This window comes from Choloepus didactylus, chromosome 10, assembly GCF_015220235.1.
Source record: "Choloepus didactylus isolate mChoDid1 chromosome 10, mChoDid1.pri, whole genome shotgun sequence".
In the NCBI taxonomy this organism is placed as follows: Eukaryota; Metazoa; Chordata; class Mammalia; order Pilosa; family Megalonychidae; genus Choloepus; species Choloepus didactylus.
In genome coordinates this window covers 109,702,832-109,721,613 of record NC_051316.1, presented here as the reverse complement: position 1 = coordinate 109,721,613, position 18,782 = coordinate 109,702,832, and the positions used below count along the sequence as shown (strand labels likewise).

Sequence of the window (18,782 nt, the reverse complement as noted above, 5' to 3'; positions counted from 1 at the left end):
CGAGTTTGATATATTCCCTTGGAATTTTTCCTAGAATAAGGCTGTTAGTGAGCTGTGGAGACACGGAAGATTCCCTGGCTTGATAGGTTATACAGAGAGGCCACCACCGAAGCTTTAGGAGCCTGAAGGCAGGCACCAATTTAGATAAGGGTAAAGTCGCTGGGCTCCTTCCGTGCTCCTGTCTCCTGCTCCTGCTGTCTCTGGTCTAGCCCCAAAGACATTGTCCCTTGAGATCAAAGACATGCAATCACACCTTATGGCTTTAGAAAAAATGCACTCTCCCCGAAATACCTGAACACAGTCACGTAGGAGACTACCTTGTATGCTATAAAAACATGTAGGAGTGAGTAGAATAAAACTTTCTTTTGCATGAACACAGAGACGGAGTCAACTCCCTTTTTTCACAGTGAGCGTAAGGAATTGCCAAGATGGGTTTGAGTTGATCCTGATGTATATGTTTGTATGTTAATTTCTACCAGATTCTGTATCTTCCTTTTCATTTGCCATTGGTTGAGCCTTGCATAGAATTCAGTTGCAAGAAGTTCATTATTTACTGACAATGAAAGGAAATAGGTTTATTCCTGACTTATTTCCTAATACATTTGAATGTGTAACGGATCCTGCAAAGATGACATTGCAAAACAGATGCATACTTTAACTTGTTCTGGAGATTTGAACATGCACATTTCTGGGTCACCGGTAGTCTGAAGAGATTTGATAATGTATCTTCATTATGACTGTTCAGTTCCTCTTCTAGCTTCTAGCCTTGAAGTTCCTTGAGGGCAGACTCTATGTCTGATCCATCTCTGTATCTCCCACAGTGTTTTGCATCAGAAAATTCAGCAAATATTCACTGACTCAGTGGCCAGGATTCATGAAGATTGTATGTAGTGAAATTATTCTTCATGGTTTTCTTGTGCTGTGATCATTTTCCAGACTCTTATTGGAAGAGAATAAAATTTGCAACTTCTACTTCAGTCTTTTTATGAAGATACAGTAACCTCTGTACTCAGTCTTCCTGACTGTCAAGACTTTTCATTCTTATTTCACTTCATTTGCCTGTTTCAAAAATCATAATTTATAAATAATAATTATCATTGTGATCATTCAGATAACTTCTCCTTTATCTGAAAACTGCTGCCTACTTATTGTTTGTCCCATCATTGACACTTTGTGTATGTACTCTTAACTTTTTTACTAAGTAGGAAGTCTGTTTTCATTATGTTGTACTTGCAAGCAAGGTTGGTAAAGGTAGAAATGGTAGAAAAAAGTAGAAACAAGTAAGGGTGAGAAGGGAAGTTCTATTTTGAGATGCTCATGGGAGAATGGGAAGAAATCTTTGGAAATTGGCACCAGCAGATGAAGCTCCAAGAAGACAGACAGGTAATACCTGTCTTGTTTAAATGATGAAAGTTGTCTTATTTTCTATATCCTTCTGTGGACAATTGAGCCGTTTCTTCATTGCCTTTGATACCTTCATGACCAGGAACATACTTCTACTGAATATCCATTCCTTGGCAAGCTTGATCAATCTTCTCAAAATCTTTTCTGTTGATAACATGTCTTCTGGAGATTATTTTCCATTCTTTTTTTTTTTTTTCCCCCAGTTACCAATCCATCCTGTCATGCCTTTGATAACAGACTTGCTATCCATTCCAGTGATGAGTTTATCTATGTTTTGGTTCTTTGCTTGTTCAATTGCTGTGTGGGCTGCCATCCAGAAACCTTCTCACTTACTAAATGACCTGGATTGCCAGGTCGCCAGTAAATTCCAAATCCTGTTTGTACATCATCTCTCCTATTATTTTTGTAGCTACCATCTACTGTAAACAGTTGGGGTGTGTTCTTGGCCCCTACCAGAACCCTGTCCACATCAGTCCTGGGAGTTCATGTCAGCCATTTGCAGTAGGATCACTCAGCATAGTCCTTAGTGTCCAGTTGTGGCGTTGTCTGTGGACTCTATGTTGATTATTTTTGTGTGTATTTTATATTTTTTAGTGTTTACTATAAAAACCTTTTTGATAAAGACCCTGAGATGGTGCCCTTTTGAAGCTCCAATCTAGTCATTTTATGACAATGGTATTATTAGTAATACCAGACATCCAGCTCATTATAAGATAATGTAGTGTCTGTTGTGAAAGTTACTTAAAATCAAAGTAGAGCTTTGATTATGTCTAGCTGATGCTTTGCCTTGTCCTTTATTAGAACTAAACTTTCTGAAGCCTGCTGTCATAGTGGTGGTGGTTGGAGGAGGGAAGATTAGATGGCTGTAATCTGAATATTTGTGCTTTTGAGTTACACACACATGACTCCCTGAATCTATATAAATTTCCTACCTAAAGTATACCTCCTCTCCAACTCTTTGTAATGCTCTCATATTATTATCGTGTTTATTTCCCTCACAGCAATAATCCTATCATGAAATTGCTGTTTACTTATTATTTCTTTCCCCATCAGGTACCTTGGTTATTGTATTCACTTTCAAACTGTTAGCACTTAGGTCAGAATTTGGCCTAATGTAGAAGCTTGATAATTATTGATTGATTGACTGAATAAATGAAAGGCACTCTTGGGTTCATAAACATGAATACCTACTTCAGATTTCTAAAGCCACTCTTACCTCCACAAACTGGAGTTGAGGGACTCATAAAGAGAATTCACCAACATTTGCCCCCACCCCTCTTCAGAGCTTCAGGAGTTCTTACTCCTTGGTCATGTCCCAGATTGACTTTTGCATTGATGTGGTAGTAAAGAGACAAGGCTGAGTGTGCAGTTGTCTAGACTTAATTTAATATAGGTTATCCAATTTAGACTTTGTTTTCAGTGTTCTTACCTCTAATGTCCTGCTAAGATTGAAATTGTATCTAAAGCCTCAGCATGATGCTTGCCTAGGGCAGCAATAGACCTTTCTTCAAATTCAAATTAGCTGAAGCATGGTTGTCCTGTATGTGAAATTGTATCCAGAATATCCTGATTAAACACAGGCCATCCAATTAGGAGAATTACCTGAGGTACTTTTCTTTTTATCTACTGACATTTATGATTAGGACAGCCTTAGAGCAGTTAAATTTCATTAGTGGCATCCGTTTGTACATTATTATAAATTGTGTGCTTCCTACAACCCACTTTTCTTCCCCTTACCTCATATTTAAACTTGAACATATATTGACCATGTTTATAAAAGGAATCATTCTGCAGAATGAGGAACAGTTAGGTGCAAATCCCTTCTGCCATAGTCTCCAAAGGTGATCACTATTAATACAAGTTACTTCTGTCTCCATCTGTAGATTATAAAAATTTAGTCTGGGTAAAGATGCTAGGAGAGCATTTATTCATTGGATAAAATTCCACAGAGACATACAAAGTGTCAGGAAACAAGATTTTATATCTTTAAGGTATACATATAACTGTTTTTCATTCGTAAGAATCTTCTGCTGTCTCTCAACCTTTAGTGGAAAAATGGATCATTCCCACCACACAGGGATGAGCTCTATGGACCTCAACAGTACCACATCACCCTCTCACCATCACCCAACCTCTTCAGCCTCTCACTCCCATGGCGGAGGAAATGGCAACATGATGATGATGATGGTAAGGCAGCTTGGGCCCTTTCCCACCCACTTGGGTTATAGCAATTATATAATTTAGTACTGGGAGGTCATTATCTGTAAAGGCCAGTTTACTAATGAGGAAAAACTAAGGCAGACTCAGACAAGTTAAGCAATTTACCCAAGATCATGTGACAAGTTAATTACAGAGTCAAACCAGAGCCAAGATTTCTAGATTTCTTTCCTCTAAAGCCTCTTCTTTCAAATTGGCCCATTTCTCAATTAAGTTCTTGTCTTTATACTTTGTGTAGAAAAGGGGAAAAGACCAAAGTTCATGGGAGTGGGTAAGGCTCCTCCTTAGAGCCTGTGGTAGTGATGTCAGAGTAAGGGGGAAAGCATCCCACTTCAGTGAATGTCTCTTCTTACCTTATCCATCCACATCTGTTACTTTTTGAATGTTCTAAGCTTCTTTGCCTGAAATGCTCAAAATCTCTAATTGGCTTGTTTTGGTTTTCTGGCAGCCTATGACCTTCTACTTTGGCTTTGAGAAAGTGGAAATACTGTTTTCCGGCTTGGTGATCAATACAGCTGGAGGTGAGTAAGCCATTAGATGGTGTTTGACGATGATAGTCACCTGAAAGAAAAGAATCTGGAAGCCCAGCACCTCTTTCTGCCATAATTACTGAATTAGTGTGTAATCTTGTACATATCCATCTTGGTTCCTATTTTCTACCAATAAAGTAAGGATACATAATACTTGTTTTGGTCCTTCCACTTATAAATAACATGTCTATCTTAGAGCTTCTGAAAAATAATTTAGATCTCAGATAGAAGTCTTTTCCCATCCATTTCCTTTCATCTTTTTCAAGAGATAAAGATTTATGCAACTTTGTTTGATAAATTATTAAACATTAAGACTAGAGTCAAGTTCAAATGGCATGGAAGCACTTTATAGATACACACCACCAAACAACCCCAGGTTAAGGACTACTTATCTACTATTTTCCTTAATCCTTTCATTTAACAGATAAATTAAGTATATGAATAATGAAATGACTTGCCCCAAATCACATGGAGTTAGTGTGTCAGAGCTAGGACAAGGACCAAGGCCTTTTAGATCTGCCTTGTCTTTCTGGTGTACCAAATTACGGTGCACTATATTTCTTGACATGGCCCATCTTATGTCCTTACTAGTTTTGTGTGGCTGATAACCCATCACTTTGTGTCTATAATGTTGTCTTGGTGTGCCTTATATGTAAATTACACAAGCTCTGTAGTCTGCTTTAGGTACCAGTATTATCTTTGGACCCACAAAATCAATTTGTATTGGAAGAAGGGGAGCATTTAGTTCAGTTAGTGTGTTAGATAAGCAGTTTGAATATATTCATATCATTACCAGTGCTCATGGTGTGAAAAATGTAAATGAAATGCCCATTCAAAAAATTTACCCAGCACTTAAAAATAAGTAGTTCAGTCCCCTTTTCCATATTCTACATTGTGTGTTTCTCCCAGTATAATAAGCTAAATTAATGCCATTAAACAGCCCAAGGATTGTGTTTCTTCAGTTTTGTTTTTTGTTTTGTTTTGTTTCTTTTTTTTGTTTGTATCTTAATCAAAAATTAAATGTGTTCTTTATCAGAAGCAATGGTTTTCACTAACACCATCTTAGCTGTTCTACCTGGACAAGTGAAAAGGTAAACAGTATATAATGTGTTAAGCAACTGAACGTAGCCCTTTTTTAATGTCTTTTTAGTTTGGAGAGCACTCTGGCAAATGATTTTGCCCTTGTTTGACAGTACCACCATCTTTTCCTTCTCAGAAATGGCCGGAGCTTTTGTGGCAGTGTTTTTACTAGCAATGTTCTACGAAGGACTCAAGATAGCCCGAGAGAGGTTGTTGCGCAAGTCACAAGTCAGCATCCGTTACAATTCCATGCCTGTCCCAGGGCCTAATGGAACCATCCTTATGGAGACACACAAAACTGTTGGGTAAGAACATGGAACAAATCCAGGTGGAAAGCAGCTGTTTTATTGGCAGGAGCCTTCTCTTTGAGTTAGTGATTTTCTGTGACCTTGACTGAAACTGTCTTTGGAGGTGTGGGGCTATGGGTCACAAATAGGCCAAAGGAGGAATGATAGGAAGCCCTTCTGCAAGCGTGAACGGTTGTTCTGAATGGTGAGTGTTAGTCACTTTGGAAGAAGGCAAGCAAGGAATCCAAAATTAAGAACATTTGCCAAAGTAACAATGAATGTGTTAAGATAAGAAATTCAGGTCAGAGTATAGAAGAATGGCAGAATCCAATAGATTCCTTTCTTTAAAATGCTAATGTCTCAGCTCTAAGAAAGTGTTCGAATGGCTACTGGTTTTTCCCACAGGTTTGCAAATGCTTTCTGAGATTCAGTTTTAAAAGAAACGTAGGTTTTAAAACTAGATGAGACCTCAAGAAATCCTGTAGACAAACATGCCCTGTTTTCAGGTAAACACAGTATAACTTATTCCATTGTACTGATGAGCTTGTTGAGGTTCTAATGGTTGTGACTTACCTAAGGTGACAGAACTAGTGAATAACAGAGGGGATGAGAAGCCAAGTCTCCTGATCCCTAATAAAGTACTTTCTACTATACCATTCGACCCTCAATTTTATTTCCATTTTTGTAGGATGTGAACTTGGCAAATGTGGAAGGCCTGAAAATGTTCAGACAAATCGTATGGGAGGATTTAGGGCTTGCCATTCAGGATCCAAGGTGGAGTAAGTTAGGGAATGACCCTCTGCTCTCTTCTTTCCAACCTCAAAAGGAGTCCTCCTGCTGGCACATAACCATATCTGGCCAATACATAACAAACCTGACAGCCCTGTCGTGTTTCATTTCCAGGGACCAAGAAACAGCATGCATATTACGCAGTTACCCATGGGTTGCCAGGGTCGCTGTGAGGGAGTCCATTTCAGGCTGGGCGCCTGACTGTTCTCCCTTTCTCCTGATCTGCAAAGCTGCCTGATGCTCCTGTAGGTCCCTGATTGTTGTCCCTGTTTACTCTCTAGGCAGCAGATGCTGAGCTTTCCTCACCTCCTACAAACAGTGTTGCATATTATCCAGGTGGTCATCAGCTACTTCCTCATGCTCATCTTCATGTCCTACAATGGGTACCTCTGCATTGCTGTGGCAGCAGGAGCCGGCATGGGCTACTTTCTCTTCAGCTGGAAGAAGGCAGTGGTGGTGGACATCACTGAGCACTGCCATTAATGTCATACTTTATGGTGTGGCCTTATCGATTGCAGTGGGAAGCCGGTTAAGCCTGGAAAACATGATTCCTACTCCAGTCATCCCTTCTTGCTCCTTGTCTACACACACACACACACACACACACACACACACACACACACTTACTCAATAGAGGTTTAGTGTACAGTCTCTGAGATAAAGTGGTACCTCCCCAGGCTGTTTTTTGTTTGTTTGTTCTGTTTTTTTCTCATTAGCTGGGATTCCCATTTCTCTTGAGGAGAAGCCACCCATGAGATGTCTTCTCTTCCCCCATCATCTTAGAGCCAATTTATATGTTCTTGTCTAACCCAGGTAGCTTTATTTTCAATGACTTCATCACCTGATTCCTTTTTTTAAATCTTTTGTTTCTTTTAACAGACAGTATATGGATTTAGAGAGTCGTTTCTGGGTCAGTGATGGAAAGGGGTTATTAACTTTATCCAGGATTGATGGTAGCTGAGGGAAATTCTTGCTCAACTAAATCCAGAACCTAAACTTAATGTTAGAAAATAAGCTCCAGTTTTCGGACTGAAAGAGTGGGAAATACATGGTGCCTTTCCTTCGGTGTGATGTGTTGCGCTGAAATCTTTGGGGTGTGCAGAGGAGTGGTTTGAGACTAATACAGGCCTGGAACTTGCAGAAGTGTACATTCTTGGGTGGCTGACTCATCAGCTTGTCTTCCCACTTAACATTTTGATTAGAAGGAACTTGCCAATCAAAAGGGAAGAAAAGACAATCAATTTGAGAAAATAGAAATAGATATTTTAAAATACAACCATTGGCATATTAGTTTGACTTGGTACCTTGGTTTGTCACAGCTGAATGAAGCAAAAGAGTTTGAATCATTTTTTCTCATTGATTGTTTTCATGTCTGCCTCTAAACTAGCGGTTTTCAAACTGGCATGCATTAGAATCATCTGGAGGGGTTGTTAAGACACTGATTACTGAGCCTCAACCCCAGAACCCAAAAATTAGATTTCTTACAAGTTCCCAGGTGGTCTGCTGCTGGTCAAGGGGCCACACTTTGAGAATCTCTGTTTTACACTACAAGAGTATACCTGGTAGGGTGAGCTCCCTGCTATTGGGTCCAGAAGTTGGAATTTTCTGATTGGTAGGTGGTATCTCTGGGTTTAACTCAAATACTATATCCTTCTGGTAAATTATTTAATCATTCCACAAACATTTATTCAGCTCCAACTGTGTGTATGTGTGCCTGAGCACGTGTTCCAAGGGCTGTATAGATAAAATAGCTTTTTAGCAGCACGCGTGAAATCACGGGTCCTTATTTACAGATCTGTGGTTTCCTGGAAGTAGAGAGAGACCTGTGACCTGCAGTGTAAATCAGCTGGTCATTGGCCAAAGGGCAAAAGCTCAGCCTTTCTCCTTGGAGAGGCTGAGGGTGTGGTCTGCTGACGACCACACTTTCCTCATCCCCCAACATCCATGGCCACACTGGGCAGATCCTCATCCTCCACATGACCATCTTTGTTGCTCTTGGGGGCTTAATTAGATCACAGTGACCAAAACCTCCCTTCTTAATAAAGAATCACATTAGATTTTTATTCTGTTTGGTTGTAAGTGTACACTGCAGTCTTGTTCCCAGTCTAAACTACCTCTGTATAGTGATTCTTCCTGTGCTGGTCTGTTAAATCCTGCCCTCCTTGGTGCTAGACTCCAATTGTGCCTCAGGGCAGAGAAAACAACACAGCAATCCTGTTGGCTTCTGTTGTCGTTTTGAAGTTTGTACTTTCTCTGTGGGTGCCAGTTAAATATTGGAGAGTGACAAATGTGTACTTCTATGGCTTTGAACCAAGAAAGCATTATGAGCCTACTGGATAGAGGTTCAAATTCAGGAACCAACATTTAGAGATTTGCTTTTCTCTCATTCCACCCCTTGCAGTGCTAGTACTTAGCTAAGCATGAGCAGAATGAATAACAGGCACAGAAAGTCCAATATGAAGGTTTAAAGAGGCTATTACTGTCTCAGAAGCCAAGGAATAATAAAACCAGGGGAAGTGAAATAAGAGTCAATGTCTAATAGTGACCCTGGTACTCTCCAGAAAACCTGGCCTGAACTGCTGTAAGATACCCTTCCAGAAACAGGACTTGTTAGCAAGGTAAAAAAAACTCAAGGCTGGTTAAGACAAAGTGCTATGAATTTGAAAGTCACAGAGAAACATTGGTTTGGGATAGCTCTTCAGGTCTTCAGGATAGAGAAAATCATGAAAAACTTGAATTTCAGAGATTTTTAGACTAAGTTGCCAAAGCATTAAGCCAGTGAAGGAGAAAAATTTAAAGATTAAATTCCATTCTTTTTGAGCTCTTGTTGTGTGGTAATAGAATGATCTCATCAACGTTCATTTCTGAATCCCTGTTCATTTGGAATTTAGTTCCTGGCTTCTTTGTTCCTTTTGGACCCAAATTTCTCTTTTTGTCCCTCCCTGTTCACATCTATTGGGATACTCCATCCCTGTTTCTTTGGCCCCTTATTTTGTTCTCCTTTCCCTTTCTGTCTTTCAGTGGTTTCCTTATCTCATCAGTCTAGTTTATTAAATCTGCCTAGCCCTCCTGGTACAGTAGGCATTGCTACACAGTGAAAATTGATACCACCCCAAAAGTCCTAAAGCCTGCTTAAGCATGTTTCAAGGGGCAATTGCCCCACTGGAATTCCTATAAAGCTGGGTAAAGGGCTTGCCTGGTACCATCCCCACAGTTACAGAATCTTAGGTGCTGTCTGTAGTCAATGATGGAGGAGCACAGCCCACCCCACCCCATCCCCGATTGCCCATAAAAGGGGATTAGATGTTAAGGTTTCTGTACTACTTCTATGGTAGGGTTGTCTGGAATTCCTTTTTAGGCTGTGGGGTGCTGGTCTTGGGTTCTAGCCACAAGGAGCTCCTTATGAGGATCTGGGGGGTAGGGGGTATACTTTCATGTCATTCAATTTTGATCCTGCCCTCTCCAGCTGCTGCTTTCAGAAGATAGATCTAAAGATACAAAGTTTGCATTTGATACAATGCCTTAATCACTGGGTCTACGATTAATGTTGACTGTTTTAGATTGTAAGCTCCTGGAGAGCAGTATTGCTGTAGTAGGGATATTTTAACAGTGTCATGTGTAAAAAAACAAAATAAATATTTTGATTTTGTGATTCTATGCATGTCTCTCTATCCATAGTGGTATCAAGATAAGCTCTTCTCTTCATAGTCCCCATGCAGTCTGACCATGACCATCAGTTTTTAAGATGTCAGGGTCTTCTCGGTGGCATGGTTCCTGTTTTCATCTCACTCTCTTCCTACTCTACTTAAAATGACAGGCTAATGTGCACCAGAAGATCTGTGACCTTTGCCCAGGGGTCTTCATGAAGCTGAAAATATCTCAGTAAGCCATGGATTTGTCACACAATTCCTTCCCTGTGTTTGTACTGTCGGGCAAGAGGCCCTGAGTTGGGCCACTAGGAACTTCACCGCCAAGTCTTGAGGCCCTCTGATAATGCCAGCATGCTGATTTGCCCTTCCAGCTGGCCCCCAGTTGGGCATCTTGCCATTAGCACCACTCCTAGCCTATTCCGTAGTATAGGAGGATATTGCATTTGGATCCTGGCTCTACCACTAATTAGCAGTGTGGCCTTAGGCAAGTCATTTTAATAATCCCTGAGCCTTAGTTTCTTTTACAAAAAGGCCATGATAGCACCATATGAATTAGGAGCAACGTGTATAGCACCCAGCACATAATAGGCATGCAAGCCATAGTAAGTATATATCTTCTACTGCTTACTATTACTTCAGTTTTCAGGAAAATAAAAGGTACAGTTTTCTGGATAAAGTTATCTCTTCACAAGCACCTGACCATCTTCCTGAGTTTGGTTAAGCCAGAAATGAATAGTAGGAGTACACATTGTATGTGATTTCAGTTGTGCCAAAAAAGACTTACAGCTGCATTAAGCTCTGCTGATTTAGTAATTCTCATTCTTTATAAACAAAATAGCATGAGAATTTCCTGAGAACTAAAAGAGCAACCTCTCACTCTACCTCTCATATCTCTACTTTCTTAGACCCAGCCACAGAAGACTAGAAAAATCATATAGCAAGGAAGTTTAGAAGCATGGGTTCAGAAATCAGACTGCCACAACTCAAATTTCAGCCTTACCACTTACTATCTAAAACTCATTTCCTTTTTTAAAATTAGGATAAAGTACCCTCCTCATAGTTAAGGATTAAAAGAGATAATCTGCATAAAACACTCAGTAAGTGGTTTACACACTGAGCCTCTGAGTGTTGGCTTCTAGTAGTGAAGGGGAAGAAAGAGGCACACTGTTCTCATGCTTCTGTGACTATTCAACAACTCACCCTGCTGGGAAGTCAGCAATGACAGTTCAGTCAGAGTCTCGTTCTTCCCTTCCTTGTTTTCCTGCCCTTCCATGTTGGCCTTTGCAGGCTTCAAGATAATATAACTTGATTTCCCTTTCTGGAGCCTAACTACATGTGTTTGTAAGACCAAGGTGACAATATTGAAGGTCCTGGAAGAATAAAGATTTTGTAAGAATGGCTAGAACAAGAAGGGGAATTACGTATCCCATTCTACCCCTGCCTCTCCCACATTCCTAGTTACATTAAACTACTCCAGAAAGGCTGGGTAAAATCCTGCTAAGGGGTCTCCTTAGAACTGAGTCGTCCAGGTTCTTGCTACCACAGCTGTGATTCCCTGTAGTTGAACTGAACAGAGAAAATAATAGGACAGTTCAAAATTAGCCCCTGAGCTGCCCTCAGATTGGTTCCTGGTGGGAAAAATCCTTAGGCAAGTTGGGATGGACTGATGGCACTACCATCAAGAGCATTTCTCTTAGGGCTTCCCTCCACTGCCTGTCCTCTCAGAGTTCTACCCAAACTAGTTACAAAGGTCATTCTGGAAATCCACAACTTGATGGCGTTTACACAGTATCACCAGAATCCAGTCTCCTCAGGGGCACACATCTTCGTTGATTTTGTTGACTGATGTTTACCAAGTGCCTAGAACAGAGCCTGGCACATAGGTACTCAATAAATATTTGTGAATAAATGAGTTAAATGGAAGTCAAGCAACAGGGATCACCTGGAGGTGTGCTGAGGTCTTCAGTAAAGACAGGAAGGAATTATGTTACTTCTTATAGCGATTACCTTTTTAAGTCAAGGGATTAACAGTGCTATTATACTTCTCATTCTTTATAAACAAAATAGCATGAGAATTTCCTGAGAATTAAGAATGCCTCACATTTTTAATTAAGAATGCCTCACATTTTTCCAAAAATATGTTTATTTCAAAAAGCAAAAATCAGACAAGTTTTATAGAGTCAAAAAATTTTTTTCAGAAACAAACCAGAGCTTGGATTCCAGCTTTAAATAGTTAAGCATCAGTAATCTCATGCAGAAGTATTTCTCTCTGCAGGAGGGTAAAACACTCTATTTGACTGCAAACACTCAATTCTCTAAATCTTGTTTGTGCATCTGCCATCATTTTACTCCACTCCAGGGCTCTGGCGTGCAAGATAATCCACCTCTAAAATTCAAAACTTCCAAATTGAGATGAACGATTGTTGGGCTTGGGTTGGGGTTTATAACCAATTCGATCATTTATCATTTGTTCCCGGCTCTTGGGGTCACTGCCGAGCCCAATGGCTCCTTCATCGCTGCTTCCCACGACTTCCACATCTTCTTTCTGTTTCTTACGGGTCTGAGAGTTTAAAAGTTTTAGGGTTAAGGCAACATTCTTAATGTTAGCAACTACCAGGTACTAAGCATGGGGTAAGGGATAGGGTTAGAATCTATAGAACGATAAACAGATCCTTGGTTTAGGGGTACAGTGGATACAGTTAGGGATACAGTGATAAAAACTATAATCCTTGCCCTATAGAATGTCATAATCTATTAGGAAAACAGGTAAACAGACTGTTACAACATAGGGTGATTAGGGTTGTGACAGAAGGAAAGCCAGAGTGCCCAGAAGACTTGAGGAGGAAGTGAAGAGGTGAGGAATTGGGTGGAGCGTGGTGGTAGAGATTCAGAGTAGGAAGCTACAATTGGAAAGATAAAAGTTAGTTGGACAAGGGGGAGAGAAGGGTATTGCAGCAAATGTATTGTTCAGAGAATACGAAAAAGTAAAATGGCAAAACAATAACCAACCAAAATTTACAGCCTGACTGACCCCATGAGATTAAAAGTAATGCTAAAATAGAAGGTTTTGTGCTATCTTATCAAAAGCTCTCAGTTTTTTTTGTTTTAATTTTCAGATAAAGGGTTTGGCTCTTATGTCACAAGTCACTGCAGAATTCACAAGGTCTATGTCTCAGAATGATTATTTTTAAAAAGAGACTAGTTAACATTTATCCCATATTGCCACTTACCTCATGGTAAAGATGGTATTAGATGATAATAGCTTTCTCTAAGAGAGTGAACGGATGTTTTAACTAGAACTCCTTACCAGAGGAATGGCTTCACTATTCTGGTCACTGGAATTGCAGCCATTCTTTACCATTTACTGCTGAGCTGTGCATTTAAATTCCAATGTCAAAATTCAGTGACTCAAAAAAAAAATACTTTTTAGGCGACAAATATAATGGCCTGCATGAGTTACTCTCTAGTTGGTGTACACTACCAGTAGCATGAAATTCTGACCCAGGTATATGTGTGAAAATAAGTTCTAAAAGGCAAAAGGACTATCATTTGATAAGCCATGAGGAATAGAATGAAATCCTTTAAAAAGCAGAATGTTTTACCCTCCTGCAGAGAAAAATACTTATTTCTCTTTAAAAAGCTTCTCACTGTGTGCAACTGCTAACTGTTGCAGAATCTAAAGTCATAAAATACCAGTTGTCTGCTGGTTTCATCTTAGTTCAGGGTAAGATTATTCCTGCCTCCTAGGTTGTTCCCAAACAGGTCAAACCCACTGGATAATTGTCTTTAGTATGACACGCAATAGTGAGCTGACTCTGCAGGTCAAAGTTCAATATGCTAGCATTTTATAAGACTCATTACAACTGAAGTTTAAACCATACTTAAAGCTCATCCTTAATAAGACACCATCAATATGAGTTTTTAAAAAGCAATAATTTTTTCCATTTTTTTATTGTGAACTTCAACATATATATGTAACAGTGATAACTTTCAATGTACGATTTCACAAGTAGTTAGAAAATCTTTAAAAATGTCATGGGTCACGGTTCCACAACTTCAGCCATTTCCATTATTGTAAAATATAAAATACATACAGAAAGGTGTCATCTTTCGATGTACAGCTCAACAAGCAGTATAGGTAATTTTCAGAAATTGTTATGGGTTACAGATCTGTAATTTCAGTTCTTTCCTTACTATGCAATACAAGGTATATACAGAAGGGTGAAGACCTTCAAGGCACAATTCAATGAGCAGCTATAGAGCAAATCTCAAGGGATGCTATAGGCTACAGTTCCACCATGTTATTTACCTCCTTAAAAGCAATAATTCGTATGCTTAAAGAACACTAAAATCTCCTGAAAAAAAGTTATCAGTCTTAGTAAAAACCATATTCAATACATAGTAAAGACTTTATGTTCATGGATACATGCTAGATGTAATGTCCTCTATCATACAATATGAAATATCTACTAGGACAGCAAATGAAAGTAGACTTGGGTTGAGCACCTCCTATAGACCTGGTATTGTGGGGAACAGCTACATGATGAACATACTAATCCCTGCCTTCAAGGAGCTTTTGATCTAAAGGGGGAAAACAAGCAGACAATTACAATAAAGAGTGATACTACCTGTGACAAGAGGCCAGCCAGGTGCTGGTAGATAGTCAAGGAAGCTTCTGAAAGGAGTTCAGTTTCAAAGCAAACAGGCAGGAGTTACCCTGGCAAAGAAAAGAAAGGGCAATTCTGGCAAAGAGAACTGTGCATAGGTACCGAGAGTAAATTTAAAAATAAGTCGGCAGTGGAAGATAAAAGTGGAGAGATAAGCAGGGACTAGGTCACAAAAGGCATCGTATACCATGCCCAATAAGGAACATGGACTTTATTCTGAAACCCACTGAAGAATTTAAGCTTTATTAATGGACATCTAGTGCTGTTGAGACGAGGCCACACTTAAAAATGCATATTGATCAGAGTACAAGAGCAATACACAAATATCAGGTATGTCTATACACCAGCAATAAAAAAATCTAAAAAGGAAATTAAGAAAATTCCATTTACAATAGCATCAGAATGAATAAAATCCTTAGGAATAAATTTAACCAAAGAGGTAAAAGACTTATAAACTGAATACTACATAACATTGCTGAAAGGAGTTAGAGAAGACCTAAATAAACAGAAGAGAGTCCAGAGATAAACCCATATATCTACGGCCAACTGATTATCAACAAGGATGTTAAGTCCACTCAATGGGGAAAGAGTAGTCTCTGCAAAGAATGGTGCTGGGCAAACTGGATTTTCACATGCAAAAGAATGAAGCTAGACCCCTAGTCATAGCATATACAATAATTGACTCTAAATGGATCAATGACATAAATATAAGAGCTAAAATCCTAAAACTCTTAGATGAAAACATAGAGGTAAATCCTCATGATCTTGGATTTGGCAATGGATTCTTAGATATGACATCAACAACATGAGCAACAAAAGACATTATAGTTAAATTGGACCTTTTCAAAATTTTAAACTTTTGAGCATCAAAGGACACTATCAAAGAAGTGAAAAGACAATCTAAAAAAAGGGAGAAGATATTTGCAAAGCATGTATCTGATAAAGATTTAAATCCAGAATATATAAAGATTCCATACAACTCAACAACATAAAGACAGACAACCCAATTTAAAAAATGGGCCAAGAACTTTAATATTTTCAAACAAAGATACACAAACACAATAAACATGAAAAGATGCTCAACATCATAGTCATTAGGGAAATGCAAATCAAAACCACCAAGATACCACTTCACACCCACTAGGATGGTTTTAAAAAACAAAGAAAAGGAAAGTAGCAAGTGTTAGCAAGGATGTGCAGAACAGGGAACCCACAAAGCAATGTAAAATGGTACAGCTGCTGGGGAAAACAGTTTGGTGGTTCCTCAAAAAGTTAAACATAGAATTACCTTATGACCCAGCAATCCCATTACTAGGTATATACCCAAAAGAATTATAAACAGGGACTCAAATATACTTATATACCAACGTTCCTGGCAGCATTATTCACAATAGCCAAAAGGTGGAAACAACCCAGGTATTCATTAACAGATGAATGGATAAATAAAATGTATATACATACAATGGATTATTCAGCCATACAAAGGAATAAAGTTCTATTTGGGGCAGAAAATTAAGAAGTATTTCCAAAGTTCCTGGAGGGACTGAAGATAAAAAGAGAAACTATTAAACTTCTCCATCTGGGGAATTCCTGATATTCTCTCAAGCATTAGGAACTCCCAGTTTAATTAGCCAAGCCCTCAATATTGAGGCCTGCCTTTATGAAACTTAAGTTTGTAATGGCAAACTTATAATTATGCCTAAGAGTCACCCTCAGAGAACCTCTTTTGTTGCTCAGATGTGGCCTCTCTCTCTAAGCCAACTCTGCAAATTAACTCACTACTCTCCCCGCTACATGGGACATTACTCCCAGGGGTGTTAGTCTCCCTGGCAATGTGGGACATGATTCCAAGAGATGAGCCTGATCCTAGCATTGTGGGATTGACAATGCCTTGTTGACCAAAAGGGAGAAAAGAAATGAAACAAAATGAAGTTTCAGTAGCTAAGGGTTCTCAGAGTTGAGAGGTCATTCTGGCAGTAACTCGTATGCAAGCTTCAGCCAGATACTACAAATTGCCACATATGCCAAGCCCCAAACAACAGTATCCCTAAAAACCCTAAAGAATAACCTGGGCTCTATCTAAGACTCTATAAAAGTTTTACCTATTAAGTTTATTTTTTCAGAAATTTAAAGCATCCAGATGGCACCTATGCCAGATAAGCCCTGAAACCCAGAGGTACCACTCTCTTCAAGAACACTGTGCTGGTTTGAAACTGTTACATACCCCCAGGAAAGCCATGCTCTTTTAATCCAATCTTGTCAGTGCAGACTTATTGTGGGTGGGATATTTTGATTAGGTTGTTTCCATGAAGATGTGACCCACCCAATTGTGGGTGGGACCTTTGATTAGATTATTTCCGTGGACATGTGACCATACCCATTCAAGGTAGGGCTTAATTAGTTTACTGGAGTCCTTAAGAAAGCTCAGAGAGAGAGAGCTCAGAGCTGACACAGGCCCAGGCGCTTAGAGACGCTTGAACAGAAATGCCCTGGGAGAAATAAGCAGAGAAGCTAAGAGAGACACTGAGAGAGACATTTTGCAGAGAAGCTAAGATATGTAATCCAGAGTTTGCCCCCGGGAGAAGCAAGCAAGGACCCACAGAAGCTGAGGCAAGCCCAGAGATATTTTGGAGAAAGCCACTGGAATCAGAAGCTGAAAGCAATGCAACCTGGGAGCAAAGGACCAACAGACACCAGCCACATGCCTTCCTAGCTGACAGAGGTGTTCCAGACACCATCAGCCTTTCTTCAGTGAAGTACTCTCTTGCTGATGCCTTAGTTTGGACACTTTTATGACCAAAGAACTGTAAATTCTTAAATTAATAAATCTTCTTTATAAAAGCCAATCCATTTCTGGTACTGTATATTACATTCCAGCAGCTTTAGCAAACCGAAACAAACATCAAGTTTCATTCCTCTAACCCATAATGTCAACACCCCTTTTCAGCACGAAAATGTTAGAATGGTCATTGCCCAGATATCCCTGAAAATTGAGAGAATGATCAAATGAGAGAGAGGAGCTGTGTGCTGGTTTGGATGTATTATGTCTCCCAAAATGCCATTATCTTTGATGCACTCTTGTGTGGACAGAAAACATATTGGTGTTGATTGGGTTGGAGACTTTTGATTGGATGTTTCCGTGGAGATGTGATCACTCACTGTGGGCGAGATCTTTCATTGGATAATTTCCATGGAGGTGTGGCCCCGCCTATTCAGCATGGGCCTTGATTAGTTTACTGGAGACTTATATAAGCTCAGACAGAAGGAGCAAGCTTGCTACAGCCAAGAGGGACATTTTGGAGAATGCACAGGAGCTGAGAGAGTAGTTGCCGCTGAGAGACAGTCTGAAGATGGTTGTTGAAAGCAGACTTTTGCTCCAGAGAAGCCAAGAGAGGAAAAACACCCCAAGAGCAACTAAGAGTGACATTTTTGAGGAACTGCAGCCTAGAGAGGAACATCCTGAGAGAAAACCATTTTGAAACCAGAACTCTGGAGCAGACGCCAGCCATATGCCTTCCCTGATAAGAGAGGTTTTCCAGACACTATTGGCCATCCTCCAGAGAAGATACCTGATTGCTGACGACTTACCTTGGACACTTTATGGCCTTAAGACTGTAACTTTGTAACCAAATAAATCCCCTTTATAAAAGCCAATCTATTTCTGGTGTTTTGCGAAAAGGCAACATTAGCAAACTGGAACAAGCTGTAACTGAGACGTTAGGATTTAACCAATGATTATGACTACTGACTCACTATATAGACATTTCTTTTTAGTTCCTAATGTATTTGAATAGCCAGAAGGAAATACCTGAAATCGCTGAACTATAATCCAATAACCTCATTCTTTGATAATGATTGTATAACTATATAGCCTTTATCTTGTGACCGTGTGATTGTAAGAACCTTGTGACTGACACCCCCTTTATCCAGTTTGTGGGTAGGTGGCCTCCTCCCAAACTGAGGAGTGGCCATTTGAACTGAGACACAAAGAAAGTGAGAGCCCTCCAGGCAGAAATAATAACATGTGCAAAGTCCACGGAGTGACAAACAGCTTGGCACGTTCAAGGAGATTAAAGAAAACTAGTGTTGCTGAGGTATAGATTGTGTGAGGTGAAACTGGAGAGAAGCCACCACATCCAAAGACTTGTAGGCCATGGT

The 18,782-nt window shown here is 39.7% G+C and overlaps 2 protein-coding genes across 6 annotated transcripts in view; one reads left to right on the top strand and one right to left on the bottom strand.

Moving 5' to 3' along the window:
- SLC31A1 (solute carrier family 31 member 1) overlaps positions 1-9,964 on the top strand; it is a 34,172-nt gene extending 24,208 nt beyond the window's left edge. For 2 of the 3 annotated variants that reach the window (XM_037797410.1, XM_037797411.1), the window contains exons 3-6: positions 3,453-3,593; positions 4,069-4,142; positions 5,368-5,536; positions 6,589-9,964. In XM_037797410.1, coding sequence (XP_037653338.1) covers positions 3,460-3,593; positions 4,069-4,142; positions 5,368-5,536; positions 6,589-6,790 — 579 coding nt within the window. In that variant the 5' untranslated portion in view covers positions 3,453-3,459 and the 3' untranslated portion in view covers positions 6,791-9,964. The remainder of the gene's footprint in view (positions 1-3,452; positions 3,594-4,068; positions 4,143-5,367; positions 5,537-6,588) is intronic. The other variant, XM_037797412.1, reaches the window with a different exon arrangement.
- A 2,127-nt stretch (positions 9,965-12,091) lies between these two features.
- The window catches only part of CDC26 (cell division cycle 26), a 12,895-nt gene continuing 6,204 nt past the window's right edge, over positions 12,092-18,782 (bottom strand). For 2 of the 3 annotated variants that reach the window (XM_037851137.1, XM_037851138.1), the window contains one exon: positions 12,092-12,517. In XM_037851137.1, the coding sequence (XP_037707065.1) occupies positions 12,344-12,517 (174 nt within the window). In that variant the 3' untranslated portion in view covers positions 12,092-12,343. The remainder of the gene's footprint in view (positions 12,518-18,782) is intronic. The other variant, XM_037851136.1, reaches the window with a different exon arrangement.